This window comes from Excalfactoria chinensis, chromosome 2 (genome assembly GCF_039878825.1).
Source record: "Excalfactoria chinensis isolate bCotChi1 chromosome 2, bCotChi1.hap2, whole genome shotgun sequence".
In the NCBI taxonomy this organism is placed as follows: Eukaryota; Metazoa; Chordata; class Aves; order Galliformes; family Phasianidae; genus Excalfactoria; species Excalfactoria chinensis.
Window position 1 is genome coordinate 105,371,012 of NC_092826.1, and position 23,211 is coordinate 105,394,222.

Sequence of the window (23,211 nt, forward strand, 5' to 3'; positions counted from 1 at the left end):
ACAATGAAACTTTTTGAAACACTCATGTAAAGAAACCAAACAAATTACCTCCCTTAGGTTAAGGCAACCTATCCCTAAAATACAATGCAGTTTTTGAAATATTGGTGTTTTCAGGCACAACCTTTTTGCTTTTTAATCCCATTTAAATGGGAAAAGTAAAGATAAAGTTGTTGAGACCAATCTAAAGCATGACTCTTCTGCACCTTTGAGTGGACACTACTCCAGGATGACTTATCAACACTTGCAGAAGAACTCCATCTTTTTCTACACATTTTGCTAAGTCTGACCCTTGCTTTCACAACAAGAGTGCTTGGAGGAAATGCTGTAATGAAATATGGTCTTACATAAATGAACCCACTGCAAAGAAACACAAAGGCACGTAAAAGAGTAGCGCACTTACTGATATCAGTGTTGCAGATTTTTTCCCACCTTTCAAACTCAATTTTTCCACAGGGGAAAATGCACACCTTTATGGCACAACTGCCATGTCTGTTAATGAAAACACATCCTTCTAGTCCTTTAGGACTTTTAATAGCAGAAAACTAGTGACAATCATACGTGCCAATTTCACACTGGAGATATTGTACATTCCCTTGTTTACAAGACCCGTGCATTCAAAGGGTACTTAATGTGTTCCAGATTCGAACACAGTGTTGAGCTCCTCCATTCTTCTGTGACCTTCATCATGTATTTGCAACTTCGTTTTTCAACCACGTGTATAAATCTGACTCAAATTCATAAGAATTTCTGAGTCAATGTAACAACCCTACTACAGGTGAGTAATAACATAACACAGGACATTCACATAGCACAGACTGATTAATTATTCAAACTTATTATTAGAACAATTCTAATAGTATTTCTAATTATTGTAAAGGAATGTTACACCAGAAAGTCTCACACAGATCTGTGTTACTTGAGGAAAAGGGCTGAATGGGAATGACACAACTTCCTGAGCTAATGAAGCCGATAAAACAGTGGAATGCTGCCAGAAGGGTCCCCTGGGCTCCTTCCCACACCACTCCCCACCCATCGATTAGAGCTGCCATCCTCACTTTCCGCTGGTTCCAGCACCTCTCAGCCCTGAAAGGAAGGATCTAAAGATACTGAGTACCTGGGAGGAGAAATTGCATGTAAAATGCAATATTGGTAAATGCAAACTCATTCCCATAGGAAAAATAATATGTAGCTCTATGCAGGCAACAAGCAGGTCTCCATTATAGCTCTGAGCAGTTTCATTTTCTAAACTTAACGCTCAATAGGGATCAAAAAGAAAAACACACACAGACAAAAAATGGAAGAGGATTAGTAATTAATTGATATGTTACCAAACAGAAAACAAACAGAAAATACCATAATAGTGCTGCATAAGCTGGTGTGTTTCTGTATTCTAAATACTGCATGCTGTTCTGGTTGCCTCATCCCAAAATAACATAATAGAAGATGAAGCAAAGATGATCAGCTTTAATGGAAGAGATTTAGAATGAGGAATAAGTAGTGCTTTAGCCTGGAAATGAGACAGCTCACTGGGGATATGACAGAAGGGTACAAAACAGTAAGAAGATGGACTGGGGATGAGTTGTTCACCACTTGCATAACTGAAGAGTAGTATCCCCTACCATCGTGGGGATTGTTTTTAAAACAAACAAACAAAAACTGTGGGACTCACTACCACAAGATGGTCTGAAGTACCAATGGGTTCAAAAAGCAATCTGACAAAACAGTAGTAAGAAAGATCACCAGGGGCTACCCATCACAGCAGAGTGAGCACAGCAAAATCCCTCTTCCACAGCCTGGTGGATGCTGAGTGAGTACATCAGGACTGTCTGTACTTGTTCTGTTTCCCTGCCCTACGCATCCTCTGCTCATCACTTACAGCAGGATCAGAACTGGGTGCACTTTGAGTTAATAACCCAGCCTGGCTGCTGCTGTGTTTCTAAGCTGGTGATGTTGCTTCAGGTGTGCTCAAGCACAACCATGCTGTGGCTCTCAGGAGGTGGTACACCCACTGCCAGGAGGGATTGCTGCTCACAGCCTGCAAGGCACAAGCCTCGCTGGTGAGCTCACACTAAATCACCTGCCCTTCTCTTCTCAGGAAAGAGAAGAAACCCCCCTGTCCTGTTTGTTGCCCATGCCATGGTGTGCAGCACGTGCTTAGAGCTGCCCAGATTCTTGCTTGTGGACAGGATTAGCATGAGCACAGAGCATCCACCTGACAGACTTTGATCAGATGTGATGTACCCGTGTATCTCCGCCACTGGCTAAACTTAAAGCCTTAGGCTATTCACTGCATTTTCTCCCTGCTTTTGTTGCCTTCTCTAACACATAAGGAACATGTCATGAGCCATGACAAGGAACTGAGATAAATGCCAGCCCTTGTAAAGCTTTAGAACAGAGGCTGCCTCTCTGTTCTGCTCCAGCACACTTGTGGTAGCGATCATAAACCAGCAAGGTATAAATAAACACAACAATTCTAATTGCCAAGTGCCTACAATTAAAAACAAAGTTATCTTCTGCTCCAGTTATTTGCTTCCCAAGACCTGCTACCAAATCAAGGATGACAGCATTTAATCTATTTATTTCTGATGTTAAGCAAGAACAATTTTAATGCATTTTTATATGCCACAGAGAAGTGCACAGGCTCATTTTTTTTTTCTTCTTAGGTCAACTTTATTATGAGAGTTTTATTCTAGTGAAATATAAATGTGCTTTGTAGTCAACAGTGCGACTGAAGATCATCAAAACTTCAGGATTACAGGCATTAATTTTAACCCTTTTGCACTGCTTAGTTTCATTTGCAAAGAAACTACCAGTGTTAAGTTCCCTCTGCATGAGGGCTCACAAGCACCTACCTACCTGCTTCCCCCTTGCTATCAGAGTGGTACAGATGCAGCATACATTTTAAATACAAACAGGCAGATCTCCAGAGCATACAGGTTTTTCATTTCTCAGGTTCTGATGCAGAACCTTCAGCCATCTGACAATTTTATGCTTGTTCCCATATTCTTCCTCTCCACAAAAAAAAAAAAAAAAAAAAAAAAAAAAAAAAAAAAAAAGACCAAAGAACACCTCTGGAGGAAAAGAATTCTAGCCCACACCTTATAGACTTCACTTTCTGCTGCTGATGTCCATTCAGTAAGAATCTGACATTCTGCCCTACTCCACATCAGGCTCATGGCTCTGTCTTCATTCACAGAGCATTCTGTCAGCAGATATAGACAGTGTCTAAATCTCTGATCTGAAACAGCTGTTCCAGCCCAAGAACTGAAATAGCCATAATTACTGCTTCTGAATTTCTTTGATTGCTACATAGCAGCCCAAGCTTTATTTCACTGCTTGTTTGACCCTGATATTCAAAGGCAACACTTCCCCTACCCAAGCACAGCAGACCTCAGAAACCGCAGCCTATTCAGGACGAGGGCTGCAGCCCACACTCAGTCTGGAACCAAACCAGGGCCACCGTCCCGATAGCCATGTGACACAATTTTTAAGCCAAAATAAACTCTTTGTCTGAGGTTTATTTCCTGGAATTATATAGAGTCTTGGACAAGGTTAGAAGAACAATATCTTAGAAAGATCCTGTGGCTTTTATCTCAAGAAGCACTTTCTGTGAAATATGCTTCACTTCAGCAGGCACAGCATACCACAGCCTGATTGCTCACAGTAACTTCTATGCTGTGAACTTAACCATCAGCAGTAAAATAAATAAGCATAATCAACCACTCTAATTTACTCCATTCCTACTGAAGTAAAGGCATTAACATAAATTAGACCTTACAGTTGAGCCTGTTCATGTAGCCATTTTTTTAACAGTTGTCCACAATGAGACACAAAGAAACGCACATTTCAAAAACAAGAGTGCCTGGTTTGGGCTAAAACTGGCTAAAGAGTTGTCTTTCATTTGGATCTAAACTGATCTTGCTCGTGTTTCCATTAACATATCAGGAAGGGCCTGTCAGCACTTCAGAGACCAGCAGGTAGCTTTGTTTATTTAAGGCTGAAATTTTTAACTAAACCATTTCTATCTTCTTGACATGGGCTGCCATTCTACCAGCGCAAGGGAGACTCCAAGAACTGTCCTCCTATCTCATTTTACTCCCTGCAGCTCATTCCCAATCCAGTTGCCCCTGTCTCACACTGCAGGAACCCAACAGTTTATGGAGCCATCCACGGAACAGAAATGAGATGCTAATTCAGGTTAAAACAAACTCTTTTGGAGGAACGTGTATTCACAAACAGTTGCTGCTCTTTGTCAAAAGAACTGAAAATGAGACACAGGAACAGAGATTTCTTAGAGCTGTATAGCTACTAAGTAAAAGCTTTGTGGAACCACACACTTGACCCATTTTACAGTAAAACAAAAGGAATCCTTCAATCTCCCCTTAAAATAACACCCCTCCCCCTTTTATTTTTTCCTGCACTGAACCAGAGAAGAAGCATTTCCATGTTCAGCCATCATAAATCAGGTGGGACTGGGCTGGCACTAAGTGAGGACAGCAGCAGAGGGCTACTGACACTGCCAACTACCACAGCAACTTCAGAAGCCAAGGGGTGATACTCACAGAAGTACACAGATCTGAATTCACATTTACATGTAATTATTTACTGTGGATTTACAGGTGACCATGCAACCTATGTGTATTTTTATTTCTAGCTAAAGACGTATCACACTGTCTGAAATACTGAAATATTTTTTTAATACGGAAATATTTGCAGATATACCAGCCACATCTTCTGGTGCATTGAGTTAAAGGTGTCATTCTATGCGCAGTGGTGTGTTGTGTATAATAACTTTTTGCTTTACTTGCAAGCAGCATGCAGACAGACGGATACAGATCCTATGACACCATATCATTAGCAAGTCAGAAAATATCTTGAAGTGCAAGATCTATTACCTCAGTTTCTGGCAAAACCACTGAAGTAACGAGATGCTCTGTGAAATTACTCCCAAAGATCTCTAAGGATTTGGGAACATGCCAGTAATTTCAGTCAACTCCATTTCTGTTTTGCTCTGGCAATACATTCATCTCTCCCTTTGCCAAAGGCAGTTTGCCCTGACTGCATGTTAAGAGGCAAAGACACATAAGAGTTAACCCTGTACAGGGGCAGGTCTGCTCACATAGGTTTGGTTAGTTCCTGTGCAAAGCCAGGGAAATGGCTGTGCTGATAAACCCTAACAGAGGTGAACGACCACAGATTTCAGTACCTTTACACTGTATTGAGCACATACTGTAGTGCTCATATTCTCAGATTTTCAGTTACCTTTCCCCTTCTTCTGGCCTCATAACAGAATTGCTGCTGTAGTCATTTGGGTGCATCAGACAAGTCCTCAGGAAAGAAAGCCCTCATGCACAAAGTTGGCCTTTTGCTTAAGATAAGGGAATGCATCTGATCAGGCAAGTACAACGCAGCAAAGATGGCACAAGATGCCAGGCAAACAACATACACAGGGAAACTATTAACTTATTTGTCTGTTATAAAGTGCAAAGCCAGAGGTAATAAGAACATCAGCTAGCAAGAGATCTGCGTTCAATTCAAGCATAGCCTTTGAATTTTACCAGCAAGGCCATTAGATGTGATGGGAAGAAAAGCTAAACTTCACAGTAATTGCACAATGCCCTGTATGCAGATTCTCCAGTGAGAGGGGAGCAAGCTCCATCTTTGCTTCCCAGTGTTAATAGGAGAGCAACAAAAATATGAACACTTTAACAACAAAAGAGACCAGTGTTATACAAACCACTCCAAAGTCCAGTCTGACTCACCTGACTTCCTGGCTTTCAAGGCAATGACAGCAGCCAGCTCTCTCTGAACCTAAAACACCAGGAAAGGAAGCGATGGTTATTGTTACTGATATGCAGTAAAACAAACAAACAAAAGCAACCTTGGGAGGATACAGAGTATCAGCATTTTGGAGCAGTAAATGCAGGCAGCCTTACACAGAAAGTCTCAAAACTGCAGTCACTTTTCTAGGAAATCTATTTCTTGTTTTCAGCTGGGAATTATGTGACAATGATTTTGTTTCAACCTTAATTTAATGTAAATATTGCACCTTCCTTAGGGAATGGCTAATTCAGTAGCTCGACATGCAATTTATTTGCGCAGCATATCTCCTTCACAAGCACACACTTAAGGCTTCTTCCTTTCCTTGTTAAATGTTTATTTTATCTCTACTGAGCACCCTTGTAGCCTTGGACTTATGCGTGACTGCAGCACAGGCACACTGCCCATGCTGGGGTTTGGCTAATGTTCGTAGATATAACCGACATTCACTTTTGCAGCCTCAAGGAGGGAACAGCCTCTTCTACATGCACGACTGACCATTTCAGGACCAAAATTTAGCTCCAGGTGAACATGCAGAAATAGGAGCTATCTGGTTTCCACACTTCCAGGCTACCTTACTGGGATGTGATGAAATGTCTGCCATGCTAGCCAACTCCCTCTCTCAGCCTCTTGTCTCTGCTTTTCTGCATTCCCTCTATTTTCCATGTACTCTCTATGCTACCAGACACATTTTCTTTAGCCACCTCGCCCCTATAATATTTTCCCTTCATAGATGTTTTCCTTTAAAAAAAAATAATAAAATATACTAAATTTCCACATTATGCTTATTTCATTTATGTTGTATACTTCCCACCTCCCTGCAACTGCCTCGAGTGTTCTGCACTTGAGGACACACAGAACCCCAGGTGCCACAATGCTCCCCTCCCCCTGCCGCATCCAATTCTCCCAGCTCCCCTTGTTTCCTAAGGCAGCCCGTCCTGAGAATAACAAAAGAACAGTGGGACACTCCAACAGTTTTTCTAGGGATTGTCTTATCCCTCTGCACAAAATCTCTCGCATGGCATTCTAGCTGTTTTGTCTAACAGACCTGTGCACAGCTCAAGGGGAAGTTTTGGAATATGATTTCTAAAAGGATGCAAAATTTAGAAAACTGTTTGCAAGGCATGGAGTATGACCAGAGCTATGCCCATAAAGAGCCCCTGCAGTAGTACAGTCAATGACAACAGTCAATATCCCATTCACAACCCTGAAGAAAAGTTTAAAACTGTAAAACCAAAATAATCAGTGTTATATTGCTCTGAGCAGAAAGACAGACTGCAGTGGTTACCAGGAGAAGACAAAATTGCATGGGACATCACAGGACAACGGTAACCCTGCATCCGCTGATCACACAGCTGCCACCCAGCAGCCTGCTCCATGTGGGGCAGAAAGCAGTCAAACCAGAGGCCACATCCTTCCTCCACTTGCATCCTTCCTTCCCTTATAGCAAAGGAATGGACAGTTTTTTTTTTTTGTTGTCTCTGCAAGGTACAAAGATCTTTTCTGCTCCTTAATGCTGCCCTATGGAAACAGACCTACTTTTCTGCCTCTCCAAGCTGGAAAGTAAGAAGGCAGTGCCACAGATCTCTTAAATGTTGTCCCATTTCCAGCACAATTGTGCAAGCTGGCAATATCACCTTCCCTTCCTTCCTTCCTGTATACTCATTCCCATGTCTGGAGAACTGTTAATCATGTTTAATATAAGCACAAACTGCAAGCATGATAGGAAAGAACTTTTGTTGCTTTTTTGTTTTGGTTTGGTTTTTGTTGTTTTTTTTTTTTTTGCAAAAAAAAACCCAAAAACTTGCATGCTTACTCGCAACATTTAATATGCACAAGTAGTAACACACACAGGCTATCCAGAGAGGTTTTCCATAAAAGCCCAAGCTGTTTCTGAATAACCCCACCAACACTTCTTGTGGATAAACCGCTCAGACCTTGTGCTCTTCGTTAACCTCAACAGAAGGCACCAGTGTCAGTGCCCCAGCCCTGGTCTATTCTCCCAGGTGCAGACAATATGAAACAGTGCCCCGATGACTCATCTTTATCTTTTAGTGTTTAAAAAACACATTATCTCAAGATTAGCCTTAGGAGACATAACAGTCTTCAACAGTTGTAAACATACCAATTAATCCAATCAAACAGAATTGGAAAAATGCAAATCTCTTCGTAAGCACAAAAAATACCCAATCACCACCTTCCCAGAAACAGGAGAAAAAAACAGCTTTGAGGCATCCTGCTATTCTACATACAGTATTGCTTTCTCTTACAAGGCAGAACTTTCTAAGTTTGAGAAACATTGTTACCATCACAGGCAATAACAGAACTACTTTTCTGTATTTTCTCTATATTAAGTAAAAAATCTTGTTGGTTGGTGTGTGCCAAGAATGTAGCTGGCATTTAACTTAATCTGACCAAACCATTAAGCTAAAATAGGAGGGGGAAAATGTCCCTCTAATCTTAATATCAAGCAAACATTCCTTCCTCAAAGGGTTTCATCCGGTCTGTCTGAGCTCCCCTCATAGGATTCATTTCAGTCACTAAGAATTGGTACTGCTAAGCATCCTTCTGGATTTGCCTGGTGCCCCTAGATTTCATAATCTATATGCTTTTGTCTATTTTAGCGTAAATGCACTTGACATCTCTGCTGGACATGCAATTCCTATGCATCATTACACCAATGGAAATCAGTGTACAACATTCATTCCTCACTGCACACATGCCACACATTATCATACCTCTTCCTAATAGGATTTCAGTTACTGCCTGTTTGACAAAATCGATAGTCACACATCACACTGCAGATAATAATCTAGACTCAAAGTAAAATATCTATTCAAGCAAGAGCTATGCCTACCGCAATAAATGATGATATTATATATATATATATATATTGTTTATACATGTAGCTTGTCACCACAAAGTGAGCACTATCCAAATAGTATCCTATTTTGAGTAGCAATGCAGATGTCGAGACTGATTCAGCTTAAAGACCAGCTCACCACATTGTATTCACAGAAATATTATTATTACGGTCAAAAGGGAATGTCTTGTGCGTGCACCTTGATACAACTTATTCAGTTTTCTTTTTGCAATAAGAAAACGCAAGAGTATTCATATGGATTGGTACTCACTTGTATGTCTGTTTCATCAAATACAAGCAGTATATTTATATGGTTAATCTTTCCATGTGAAGAGTTCAATTCACATTTTTGTACCTCAGATAGTAACAGTATGACAGACCGCAAATAAATGTAGCACCTGGATGACTTCTTAAGATACCAGGAAACTGTATTTCCCAGATGCACTTCATTAACACCTTAATATCTTATCACAAGGTGATGCAACAGAAACACTCAGAGACATCTCAAATTGCTCTGTTTTTAACAGTGCTACAAGACCTTCTAGATGCAGCTCCTTTTCTGGGACATCACATAGAATTCACTGCAGCTCCAGAATGCTTCTGTAAACCCAGGAGCGATCTTAACATTTTTCTTAAATTCCCATTGCAATGGAGAATATAATGAGAGCATGAAGCTCAACAGGTTCCATTCAGTTACCTTTACTGACTCTGCTTCTTCCACTGTCGAGTAAATTGTAAAGAGAGACCAACACATGACCAAGTTAGTTTCTTAGTCAGGTATTTTGTACCTGACTCTGCTCTTAAAAGAGCTGTATTACATGGATTATGTACAAATTAAGACGAGAAAAAAACCTATGCAGTTTTCTCCAGTTGTCCTTCTGATTTGGTATCATTCACAACAACCATCATTCTTATCTTCTATGATCTTCATTATCATTGTTTAAAACTAAGAGTGCATTTCCTTGTCTAATCATTTCAACTGGCTGAAGAAAAAGCAGAACAGACAGCAGTAGCAGCTGCAAACTGTTTTCCCCTATTGCCTGATAGGATTTGAACTTCTGTACCTATAAATGCATGAAAACATAAAATCTAATCTCCAGCTGCTTTAGTGCTGGGCTGGAGGCAAGGTTCTTCACTTCTGAAACATTAATCTGAAGAATACTCTGAGCAGATTCTGAAGTACGGATTCTTCAAGTAAGAGTGGTTTGATTCTGTACAGAATACAAGAATATTCAGTGAACCAAAAAGGAATACACTGTGAACAAATTTCCAGTCATGATCCTCATGGTTGGCTTCCCGCTCCAGAACACGGCTCTTTTCCAAGAAAAAAACATATAGAACCTATATCCTGACTAGGACAGCATCGTGTTGAACAGTCAAAGCTGAGGGTTCAATTACCCATGAAGTACATGAAGGCTCTCCATGATGCCTTATTTTAGACCCCAAACTACTGGATGGAAGAAATGGAGTAAAGCAATATTCTAGATTATATTTCAGCTACCCCTAGAGAGAGAAGTTAATATGTAAATATAACATTTGAGGTATTCTGCTCTGCTCTCAGGCTCTTTATCCAAAGTTTGAATTTAGAAAATTGATACGGAGAGCCTGTACAGTTTTCTGAGAAAAAAAAAAAAAAGAAGGAAAAAAAAAAAAAAATCAGTAGTTTTTGACACCACCATGCCAATGAATGGGCCTCAGGCCATCTGGAAATGCAATTGCCTAATTTTTCTTCAGTTAGTTAGCTGCAGTGGTAAAACAGCTCATTAAAAATAAAACAAAATTGAACACGTGCCCTACTGCTGGAATCACCAAGGATGTAGTTCAAAGGTTTGACCTTGCAAGATAGATGAGAAGCACTCTGAACTCAGTGTCAATTACTCACATGTTTAGAGACGTGCATTCTCCTTCAGTGTATCCATCAACAGTTTGAACCAGCGTTCTCAACATGTTTTGTTGAGGGAAAACATATTATTTTAGTTTTGTGAGAGGAAGCTTTTGATGGGTACTGGCAACGTTCTATAGAGAAAGTGGTTTTGTGGGATTTGTTTGCTTGGTTGTTGTGTTGCTGCTTTTTTATATTTTTGTTTTGTTTTTTAAAAAGATGACTTTGCAGCAAATATGTCTTTCTATTTTTTACTCCAAGACAAAGTAAAAATGGAGGAAATCAGGTTTCTGAGTTTGCCACTCTTTCATTTTTAGTGTCAGGGGAAAAAAAAAAAAAGATAGAAAACAAACAAGGAATTTGAATATAGGGAAAATAAAAAATAAAGAACAATTTACAAACACAGGATTTTCTAACCTCATAGTTTTAAACAAGGTGTTGAGCAAAGAGAATTGCTGTCTTCCTACATTTTTGTACATGTCTTCTGTAAAGTCATTTGTCTTTACAAAGCTTTGCACAAATTCTCCTTCCTTTCAATTTTTTCAGTTTTCAACATCCCACTTGATTCATTTTTCACTTCCTTGTTTCCCCCCATCCCATTGCTGTGTTCCACTCGACCAAGAGGATCAGAGTGCAAACTAGCTGATATAAAAATCAGCATGGTTCTCCAAATTGACATTTCCTGGGATGTAAATAGTGTGGATTATAAGAGAGCAAACTGCAGTTCTTCCTTGGACTGATTTTAATAGCTGTGTAATTACACACTAAGACTCTAATGGAGCTTCCTCCATTCAGGGACCAAAAAAAAAAAAGTAGTTTGCATTACAAACACCTTCTCACTAAGACTTGGTTCTTTAATTTGAAAAGGTCCAAAACATGACAGTATTTCAAACACGATCAGTACAAACTTTGATGCAGTGACCTTACCGCAGAAGTGAGACGAGCAAGAATTTCAGCATTGGTTTCTGCTGTATCTTCTATTTTTTGATCAGGCCTTAAAAACAAAAATAAGATTATATTATTTCTTTCATTCTGTTTCAATATCTTTTGATTCCTGAAAAGCACAGAGCTATGTGGCCAGAGGCACTAATGTAAAAGGGCTTTTGAGATTCTACATCAAAAAGATGACTGCAACGTGACAATAATTAATTGTGTCAGTAACTACAGAGCACACCCTTTGTACCTTGCTGTCAAGAACTTTTGTGATTGGATTGACGTAAATCAATGAAAGAATTCAACTATAAAGACATGATGAAAAACTGAAGAACATGGGATATACAGGATATTCTTAACTCAAAGTTGTTTATGTGATTGCATATTTTGCTGTGCTAAAAACATATGGGATCAACAGAGCAGTCTTCCATCTTCCCACCAACCAGCTTTCCTCAAGAGTGGAGAAACACCTTTAATGGTACACACACTTGCACAGATAAAAGCAGTCAGCATCAAAATTACTATGGGGTAGGTGTAGTTTGATATTTATGAAAAAGTGAAAATGAAAAGAATAAAGATAAGAAGCCATAAATTAGCAAACTAAAGTAAGAGCTGAGAACACTGTTAGGTTGCAATGACAGTAATTCACTAAACAGAAAGACTTGATGTGTCTTTACAAAAATGGGGCAGTGTATGTCGAACCCTTTTAAAGGCTGTCATAGAACCTGCCCATGTGGGTGAAGCCATATTAACACTGCTGTAGGATAGAAGTATTTGTTATTGAAACAGTCTAATTCTCACCAGTAAACTACCCCTGAGCCTTACATAAGTCTTACAGACAATCAGAAGATCATTAAACAAAGATACTAATATGGTAGGATTATAACTATGGAAAGAAGAAAAGGACATCTTTTACTTCTGACAGTTTTCAAGAAGCACGGCATGTCAGCAAGATATGCAAAACTGCAGCTGCTCTACTAAACATAAATCACAGGTATTAGAAGTTCCTTCTGTCTTTGGCTAAATTATTTAATTGCTCATATGCCTTGATGTGTTTAGAGAGATTACTGACAAGATGCCTGGAATAAGCAGCTGGAGAACTTGTGGTTCTTACAACCCATGTCCAAAAATTTCTTTCCCTAATTAAAAAACTAAGGACAGAAATCACTGGATGACACATGTATCCATTCTCTGACAAGCATATTTAAATCAAAACAGTAATCTGCATTAGAAAGCACACCACTACCAAAACTGCCTTTCCCATTCAAAGAAAAAATGTGATTTAAATTTTTAAATGTCATAAACAGCCCAAAATAAATTTTAAAAAATTTACTGATTTATTCAGTCTCTCTCTTCCTAATTTGGAATGAGATGAAAATATCTGACCACTGTCTATGCCTACATTTCCCTACACATCCAATCTTTTCTGAACCCCCGAGAACCAGGATGGGATGAGGTTCTTCTAAATGGGAGGCAAAAGACAGCAGCTCTATACACAGCCACAGATACAGTTCATCATACAAGCACATACCACAGCTATTTCCATCTTGAGTTTTTATCTCTTCATCTTCTATTTTAAAATGCTCTCCATATTCATCTGCATATGAGTTTCAAATTCTTATGAAAACATTAATGCACTAAAGCCAGCTTCCCAGGATTTGAGAGGGACATTGTATTTTGATACCCAAGCTAACGAAAAAAAACAGTAGGGCTGGTACTGAAGAGAGACCACAAAGCTTATGTAAACAAGTCTAATGACTACGCTGCCCATACTTCAACAGAGCAAAACACAGGGATGCTTGCCCCAGATCTGCAAACAGACAGGCCAGATTTGCACAATCACTACTGTGCAGCACCTGGAAGCAAACAAATTGCTTCCCAAGTTGCCCACAAAGGAAGCAATACAGCCATGCCCAAGATCCCATGCCTGGACAGTACCTCAAATGTCCAGTGTAGAGCCACAACTTCTTCTGTATGCTGGCTGTACAATCTACCTACGATGCAAATAAAAGACCCAGGGATACCTGAGAGCTGTCTCCATTCAGCAAAAGCTTTCCCAGAACCCCCAAAGGCACCGCATAAATGGATAACCCCATCCTGGGTATCTGCATTAAAATCAATTCACCTACAAATAGGGCTGCTTTTCCAAAGTCAATAAAATGTATGTTACTTTTGGACAGAAGATACAGAATATAGTATAAATAAAAAATAAAATAAAAAAACAATATAACAGGGAAAAATCCTATTTCAAATAATTACAAAAGTATTGTTCATTCTAACAGTTCAAGGCATCCAATGTGTTCTGGAAATGCCCCAGTGGCACTGGGAATTAGGTGTCGTTATAAACACCTCCATTTGCAAAGAAGGAAGTAGAAGCACATAAAGATTAAATGTCTGATACAGTCACTGGGAAAGAATTCAGAAGGCACTGAATGAGAGCCTAAGTGACTGCTCAAGGCTGCAATGAATTCCGTGGCAGAGTTCTGAATACAAATCTTTTGTTCCCAGGTTAAGCCAATATTCACTTCTTTTCTATTCAAGTAGAACTTGGCCATGATTAACATCGTGTGTTTAATGACACCAAGAGGCTTCAACATCAATCCCACCTCATCTGGCAATATCTACAGTAGCTCAATACTGAAAATACATGCAACAGCATGCTCCTTGGAGAGCAGCTCCGTTGTGCTCCTGGGATACAGCAGTGCACCTGGCAACCCAGGCAAGCACAGGACTTTTGCTGCCCGTCAGCTTAGCAGAGATAGAGCTCATTGAGCACCTGAGCACAATGCAAGAAGCTCAACATTGTCTCCTGATGCAGAATCAACAGAGAGGAAAAAAATTAACACAGTAAGAACAGCTCTCTCCCTATTAACAATAGGGAAAGCCAACAATATGGGCTACAAGAAAAAAAATAACAAGAAAATGAATACCAAAAATTAAGGTACAAAAAGACAGTATTAATGGTATCAAAAACAACTGAACGTGTATTTAGTCAGATAAACACTCACTGTAAGAAAAGATTTTTAGAATTGCCTTTCTTCATTGAAAGAAACACATCAGTTTATTTAACTTGAAGGAATGACTTTAACACAGACCTCATCACATCTATTCACTTTCGGATTGTTTTTTAGCATTTTATTATGTGAGTCAGGCATGGAGAATTTTGAAACTGGAAAACCCACCTTTCCCTTTAAGTATTACCTTCCCTAGAGACTGTAACACTACTTAACATTCATCTCCTTCAATATGTACTTTAAAAAAAGCACCTCTTCAATCTGACAGGTAAAATCTCCAGAAAATAACTCTTCAGTGACAACATCCCCAAAAGGAATCCAGCTTTGACTAAAATTTGAATAATGTGAGCAGGAAGGAGCTGGAAAAGTACATTAAAGAATAATTGTTCAATTTATGTGACAGGGAGCATCCTCCACAAGAGATGCCAGTTACAATGAAACAATGAAAGAGCAAAGCTGGCAGTAAAATGGAGGAACTCTGGCCAAGGTCAGCATGTCTGGCACATTTTTAACTTGAACCTGAAAAGTCTTGAACCCATTCTTTTATCCAGCATCCTTCATGTAGCATGTCATTACGAACTATCTGGCTTGCCTTTTTGAATCAAAGCCTTTCTACAAGTACTCATGAACCATGACAAGCGGCCTCGTTTGCAGTGATAATGAGGAAAACCACAATTCCCACTGAAATCAAGATGAAATAGCCCTGATTGTTTAAGAAACAGCCAAATTGTTTACTACTCAAGTAGACCAGATGACAAGAATTTCTGTTTCCAAAACTATTCAAAGGTTTTGTTCCACGTGAGTCATCTGCTTAAAAGATCACACTCAGCCCCGGCTTTAGACAATTTATGGGCTTCATCCCTTGTCAGCGCTCACTCAAGCTGACCAAATAAATGTGTTTTCAGAGAAAGCTTCACCCTAGAACTGTCAGTTTCTGGTCATAAGGGCAGTCAGCAACAGTGATCAAGATTCTGCCTTGAGGAAAGCACAGAAGTTATCAGGTTCTTTTGCAATCAGCTCACCACGTTTAAGACACAGACTGAATGCCTCAATTTAAGAAACTGAGCTTGAGACATTTCCAGACACTTATTTCTGTAAGATATTTATTTGAGTGTGTTTTTAATGTCTACCACATAAAGGGGGAACATTTTGTTACCAAAATAAATAAATAAATAAATAAATAAATAAATAAAATTTGTATTTGGCATTAAAGAGAAGAAAAAATCATTCTGCTGCCAAAGTAAGAATTCTCCACAGCTTAAGTATCATGTTTGAGGCTTCATCACACTAGAGACAATGAAAGAATTTAACCCAGCTCATCTACTCTGGCCAGTTCCTGCAGCTCTGCCAAAGCATGAGGGGTCATGAGCCTCCAGACCTCTCACTGACGCCTTTTTCTGTATTTTGGCCTCTTGCTGGGATACAAACAAGCACAGCTCTTTCTATCTGCTGTAAATAGACAACATTTAGCATGCAGCTGTTCTAGCACAGAAGGTATGTTAACACCCCATGGTGAATTCGAGGGTTGCTGAAAACTCCCACTACCCTTCCTCAAAATTAGAGAGGGAGAAAATAAGGAAGAAAAGGGCTTGAGGATTGAGATACGGACCGGGAGATCACTCATCAGTTACCATCAAAGGCAAAACAGACTCAGCAGAAGGAGATTCCTAAAATATATTGCCTGTTAATAAAAGGCTAGAGCAGTGAGAACTAAAAGCAAACCAAAACCACCTTCCCCTCAACCACTCCCTTCTACTTCCTCACCCTGGCAGCACAGGAGAATGGGGACTGGAGGCTGCAGTCAGTCAATAACACTTCATTTCTGCCACTCTGGTGGGAGTACCCAAGGGCTGCAGCTCCTTCAGCCATATCCACTGTCACACTGTGGATAGAGGAGGTTTCTCCTTGGGCTGTAGGGAACTTCTGCTCCTGGGGAATCTCCTGCCCTCCTTCTGTACTGACACTGGCAGCCGCAGGACTATTTCTCTCACATTTTTCATTCCATTCCTACAGCTGCAGTGCAGCTCTTTCTTAAATAGGTGCAACCAGCATGGCTCAGCCCTAGCCAGCAGCAGGTCCCTTTTTTGGAGCAACTAAAACTGGCCCTGAGCTGACATGGGGAATTTCTGGATTCTGCTCAAAGGCCACCCCTGTGTCTCTCCCACTACCAAATCCCTGCCACATAAACCCCATACACATCCATGAGTCAGGTGGAAGAGGAGAAATAGGAAGGGAAACTCTTAAATGGAATACATGAGAGATAAAAACATGAAACAACAGAGCTCTGACAAACATGCAATAGCAAACTAAAAACAGATGACTGGAGCTACTACATTCTTAATCATCCACGCTATCCACCTGATAGCTGAAGCTGACCAAGGACAAGGGCATCTGAGCTGCTAGTCAAACAGCTCCACACTATGCCTACTGCCAAATTAGTGCCCAACATCCAAATACAGGAGGAAACACCTCCAAGAAATAGAGCAGCTTGGGTAGGTAGTATAGCAAGCAGCAGTCACAAGGTAATAAAAAAGAACCACAGTATCTAAACAACACCAAGAGGAGTGCTGCCATTTATCTAGCACCAATGATTTTCTCACATGCTAATCACAGTGCAGATAATTGAGAGACCCATTTCTACAAAGCTTCCCAACCCTGAGTAGTAGAAAGCTGGCTCATTTGCACAGTGGTTTGGTGGTAAATAGTGTCATGGACAATTCAGCTGTATACAAAACAAACCTAACTTTAAAACATGTAGATGTCTACTTACAGGTTGCACATGTCGATCCTGGGAGGAGACAATGGCAGTAGTTGAAGTAGGAGCTTTACAGCATTCTTCCAACCTCCCTCCTTCTCGAATTCACAGAAAAGGTAGGTACATTCATCCGCTGAGAACTGGTAGAAAGCATAAGTGTCTCGAAAATAGAGTTCTCGGTCCACTGTTAGAAAAAATAACATCAGATTAAACTTTTACCACGTAAAGGCTCTGTGTTCCCAACTTACACTGTATTGCACCTGGATTTAATCCTGAGTTGCACCACCACACAGGTCCAAAAGGATCACAAACAGCATAGACGCAATCCTGCCTTCTAGTATTAATTCAGTGCATCCAAACAGAACCATTCCAAAATCTCAGCATGTAGACATTCAGGTTCCTGATACTGAAACTTTAAGATTGCTGATTAAACAGTTTTAGAATCAGTTTGAAATGAGGAGATATGGCCAGAAGAGAAAAACCTTTCATTTGTCAAATTTCTAAACCTTGATTTCCATTAACTTCTAATCTGCTCTTGCTAATGGCTAGGGACTAGTGAACAAAGTTCAATAATGCAGATGAAAAGAATACACCAGCCTAAAAAACAACAATAAAAACTTTGAAGTTCTTTTTTAATTAAAAAAAAAAAAAAAAAAAAAAAAAAAAGAGTTGAAATGATATTTCATGGTGAACATCTTCACAGCACGTTCATAAACTCACAGCTTTTAATGGCAATAATCTAATGCTTAGCCCATCATCATCCCAGCCCCTGTTACAACTCAAGGGTACTGGTTCTGTAGAATAGTCTCAAGTGGGATAATGTAGCAATACAAACAGCTGTCATCTTCTCTGGCTTATCTGCATTTAAACTGGGCTCAAATGACAGGTTCCGCAGCCAAAAGAGGGAGTTCCTCCTGAGGGTGTCACTCAACTCTTGCCATGGCTGCATTATCAGACATACTGTCAGTGTAACTGGATTAGGATAAAGCTTTTACGCATGCACTGAGTGTCAGTTTACATATAGAGAAGTCTTCCACAACACCTCATCCTCTTGCAAGGAGGAAAGGGAAGCGTCTAGCACAAATCCCAGTGATGAGAATACACCAAGCTACCCAAGTGGTGCTACCAGGAGCTGAGTCTGTCAGGTTTCCAGAGGCTGGTTACCAGTGCTATTGTTACAAACCATGCAATCTGGACCAGACCCTTAAATTTGGAGGGGAAGGAAAGGCAAGTGAGTAGCACGTAGCACCACAGTTTTCTCCAGGAGCTGAATCTTCTCTCAACCTGTTGTATTCTAATCTATGAAAAACAGAGTGGAAGGGGAAATCACTAACTGCCAGATAAGTCATCTAGTGAACTGGTGACCTGCAGAGACTGAACAGCTGGTATCTTATGAAAAATCAAAAAGGATGAGGAGGAAAACAAAATAGTCCAGAAGAGACATGCACACTGACTGCAACTTGGCAATAGGCAATCATGTTTACAAAAGGATATGTAAGGAAAATATGCCTGAAAAGAGAGATTCATCTTTGGTATTCATGAAATGAAAGGTCACAAAGGCAGGCCTACCAAGGAGGTAGCAAAATAAGCAACTGTAGTCACTAAAAATTGACCTATATGCTTTTTTTTCCCCCTTTTTCCACTTCCATTAAAAATGCGATTATTACTCTATGCAGAAAAAAGCTCAATAATATTCCTTAGTTACAAATACTATCATACTGACCTGATAATATAATACCCATATCCAGAAGCAGCTGCCACACTCCAACTGCAGTAGATCTGCACTTAACAAAAGGGCAGTGCTCCAATAGCCAGTCTACCAGTTCTGATCCAACACAGCTTCTCCTGAAAGAAAACAGGCAAAGCATTACTGCAGTATAAGAGGTAATGTTAAAATGCTGTTCCATAATACAGCGGTTTCTTTAAGTTTTATAGAGGTAATCCTCTTGCTCAGCAGAACAAGCCCTTTGTCTCAATTACTTCTTTTTGTAACCCTATTCACTTCAAGAAAAGAAATTATTCTGGCAAGTCTCAGCAAAATGCCCCCAGTTACAATGAGGAAACTCAGATTAGTAAGTTCCCTCACATACATAAATCATGTGGCAATTGTTCCAGCATCGAATCTTTTTTTTTTTTTTTTATCTATTTGTGCTACATACAGACAGTCATTTGAAAATGTGCAAAAGCTACATAAAATCCCGAGGCTAAAAGCTGGATCTTATTTTATTTCAGAGCATAGTCACAAGCAATACAACCACACAACATCTGTGTAAGACCTTGAGTGTTGCTCTAGGATGTACTTCATCTTCCATATTATTGGTAAAATTCTTTTTAATTCATTAAAAAAAAAAAAAGGCTTTTCTTAAGTATATATGAATGGTGTTACAATAGCAACACATATTTTAGTGTAATTGAAAATAGGAGGAAGCAATTATTCTGTAGTGTAACACAAACTGAAAATTACTTTGTTACAGAAATATTCCATAAATTACATGCAAAAAATCACTGTGCACATAAATCCTAGGAATCCAATTAACCTCTTCCATAACATCAGATCACGGTTGAATCTGGCATTCTTTTCAGCAAGTAACAAACAGAACTGTATATGAATCTACAAGCAATTAAATTAATGGACAAGTCAGGCCACTGCTGCTTTCTGACAAGTGAAAAAGTAACATGAGAAAAAATGCTAAAATACATTTTTTAATAATTAAAAATATATCTATTTCTGACTTCTTGGTAAAACACACAAGATCTCACACTCAGAATTTGGTTTCTTATCAAATCAAGATACATCAAATGTAAATAAAACCCCATCCAGTTGGTTAACATGAATGACCTCAGGTTACCTGCAAATTCCAGTAAGGTACACTCTGTCTTTAATCAGATCAGAAGCTTGCAGTGTAAAAATATTCCTGAGAGCTCTCCCAGCACAGGAGGAACTTTCTCCATAAATCTGAATGAAAAAAGAAATTGAAAAGTGTGACAAACAGGGACTTATTCCCATTGTAGCGAACTGCTTTTACCACTCTCTGCTCCCTCCTCCTGAGCAATACCTTCTCCCTGGATAAACGACAAATAAACAATCAATGCCTCACAGAAAACACACCCCAACTTCTACCATACCCAGTCTTATCACTAGCTGCAGATGCCCCCATGAGCTGAAGATATGTTCAGATTAAAACAAGTGTTACTCTAGGAAGTCAGAAAGACTATCAACTTTTGAAAAATCACAAACACAATTACAGTTATTCCAGATGTATTTGTGTGAAACAATACACAAGAATGGATGCAAGCTGGAGTTCTCCCATGCCTGATTTTTACTTTACACCTTAAGGCGGCAGATGGGTCTATCAAAATAGGACCTAATTCCATACTTCATAAAAGCATGTTTTACTTGGGTTCTACGTACTACTCCTTACTGACAAATTTAACTTAGTCGTATACATTCACATTTCATCCTAGTCCCAACAAACCACAGAAGTAATACAAATAACTAATTTGAAAGAAAATCAATATCATGGTTTCACTTCCTTTGGTTCATGTGTTCTTGGATATCTCAAAGAACATAAAACAATGCTTTAACATTAAAGTATGGTGAGATGTAAAAATACAGAGTTCTCACTCCAAAATAGTGCAGAACTAAGTTAAGTCATGGGAGTAGCTTAGGTGGCTAGGAGTCAAGTGCATACCAGATTTCACAACTTTGCTGGAAAACGCAGTAATAGAAATAAACAATTTCTAAAACATCCAGACTATAACTCATTAACGGGATTTAATGTTGGAATCATAGAATCATAGAAGCATAGAATTACCCAGGTTGGAAAAGACCTTGAAGATCATCAAGTCCAACCTCTGCTAAATCATATCCCTGAGTACCACATCCAAACGGCTCTTAAACACATCCAGGGATGGCAATTCAACCACCTCCCTGGGGAGCCCATTCCAGTACCTAACCGCCCTTTCTGTAAAGAAGTTCTTCCTAATATCCAACCTGAACTTGCCCTGGTGCAACTTGAGGCCATTTCCCCTCGTCCTGTCACACGTCACTAGTGAGAAGAGACCTGCCCCACTCTCACTGTAAGAACCTTTCAGGTACTGGAAGAGAGCAATAAGGTCTCCCTTCAGCCTCCTCTTCCTCAGACTAAACAGCCCCAGCTTCCTTAGCCTCTCCTCATAGGGCTGATTCTCCAAGCCCTTAACGAGCCTCGTTGCCCTTCTCTGGACCTGCTCCAGTACCTCCATGTCTTTCTTGTTAGGCTACATCCACAAGCGTCTTCTACAATGAAAGGGTTGGAAGGAAGCACAAATATTCCTAATACATTGTTTTACAAAATGGAATCACAACAAAGCTTAACAATTACCTTGTTTGAAGGAGTTTCCAGGTATGGATTTGAAATTCTTCTGGACAGTGTCTGTAAGACAATTTGGTAGAATTTTAGTTTTTTGTTCTTGTTTTGTTTTGTTGTATAAAGGTATTTTAGCTGTTGAAATCTAAATAAGAATTTACCAAGTTATTTGAATAGTCAAACAGAAGCATCAAACTAAGACTTTTCATATTAGGGAAATGGGTAGGTAAAGTCACTTCTGTATTATTAAATACGTTTATTCTGGAACTGGAAAAGGAAATGAGCAATAAGAAATTCCGTAAAGAGCCCCTATTATTTGGGTCAGAAATGGCCAGAAATGACAAGGAAGTGTTTCAAGATAAACCTAAAAACCTCTAGGTGAAGAGACCATCATGAAAGCAGTATGTACCAGAAAAGGGAGAAAATGTAATTACGTTTGCCCTAACATCTCTTCAAACAAACTATATCAATTCAGTAACGACACCTCAGGGTCACAAAACCACTCAAAGAATATCACTCTTCTTAAATTAAACTCTTAATTACATGAAAACACTGCCTTGTATAAGGATAAACGAGGAATCAAATGGTGACTAACAGGGAAGTAGCACTGCTATGACACACACCAGCATTATCTCTGTTGTGCCACATACTGCACTGGTAATAGTATCTCAGAAACAGATGCTCCAGAGTAAGAGGGGATTCAAACAATGATATTAGTAGGAATAATGAAGGACTTGGATACATTATAAGATGAGATGAAAAAGAAAAGACTATGACCTTGCAAAGGAGAGATTACAGGAGTGATACCATTACACAAAATGATGAAGCAGCACAGAGAAAAGATAGAATTTCTGTTCTCTATACAATGTGATACATATAATGTGAGAATAACAACTCAAACTGTGAAATTAGAAAGGTTTCATATTTGAAAATATAGAAAGGAAATAGACAAGTAACTCTTTAAGGAAATGCAATTGCCAAAAACTTACTGCTGTTCAAGGACTGTGGATTGAAAGTTACAAAATTAAGAGTATGTTTCTGGAAGGCAAATAGGGATAAACATCTATACTAAAGTCAGGTTATCTCATCCATAGTTGCCATGTTACTTCCACATCCTGCGAGTGTTAAAAGACAAGATATTGCCTACTCTGCTGTTCACTGGCAGCTGCTATCTCACTACAAGCTACACAACACATGAGGAAACACTGCCTAGAAGAAGCCTGGAGCTGGAACAAAAGACATTGTGCAGGTGCACTGGCAGAACAATAAGAGGACCGTGCAGTGCTTGCTCGCATTAGTCCAACTTGCAGACCAGGTAATCAATTCTTCACTTTGAAAAGGATCCAATTCACATGTGGTATACTGTAATCACAAGAAAATCACCCTTCTCACACTGTAAGAATTACAGAATTCATATTTCAGTACTACCACCTGCTTTCTCACCTCATATTTCTGGAAATGTATTCTTATAAAGAGAAGGGAAGCAGCAAGGAATGACAGAAGTATCTGTTTATGATTCCATGCCCATCACAAATGTTAGTGTAGTTTCATGCATAACAGCAGCTCCATAAAGAAATACTACAACATAAGAGCTT

At 39.4% G+C, this 23,211-nt stretch overlaps 1 protein-coding gene across 4 annotated transcripts in view; it reads right to left on the bottom strand.

Moving 5' to 3' along the window:
• The window catches only part of RAPGEF5 (Rap guanine nucleotide exchange factor 5), a 151,797-nt gene that overhangs the window by 98,982 nt on the left and 29,604 nt on the right, over positions 1-23,211 (bottom strand). For all 4 annotated transcript variants that reach the window (XM_072328049.1, XM_072328048.1, XM_072328047.1 and 1 more), the window contains exons 2-7: positions 21,632-21,682; positions 20,117-20,223; positions 18,991-19,112; positions 17,283-17,451; positions 11,493-11,559; positions 5,763-5,811 (exon numbers count right to left, since the gene is read on the bottom strand). In XM_072328049.1, the coding sequence (XP_072184150.1) occupies positions 5,763-5,811; positions 11,493-11,559; positions 17,283-17,451; positions 18,991-19,112; positions 20,117-20,223; positions 21,632-21,682 (565 nt within the window). The remainder of the gene's footprint in view (positions 1-5,762; positions 5,812-11,492; positions 11,560-17,282; positions 17,452-18,990; positions 19,113-20,116; positions 20,224-21,631; positions 21,683-23,211) is intronic.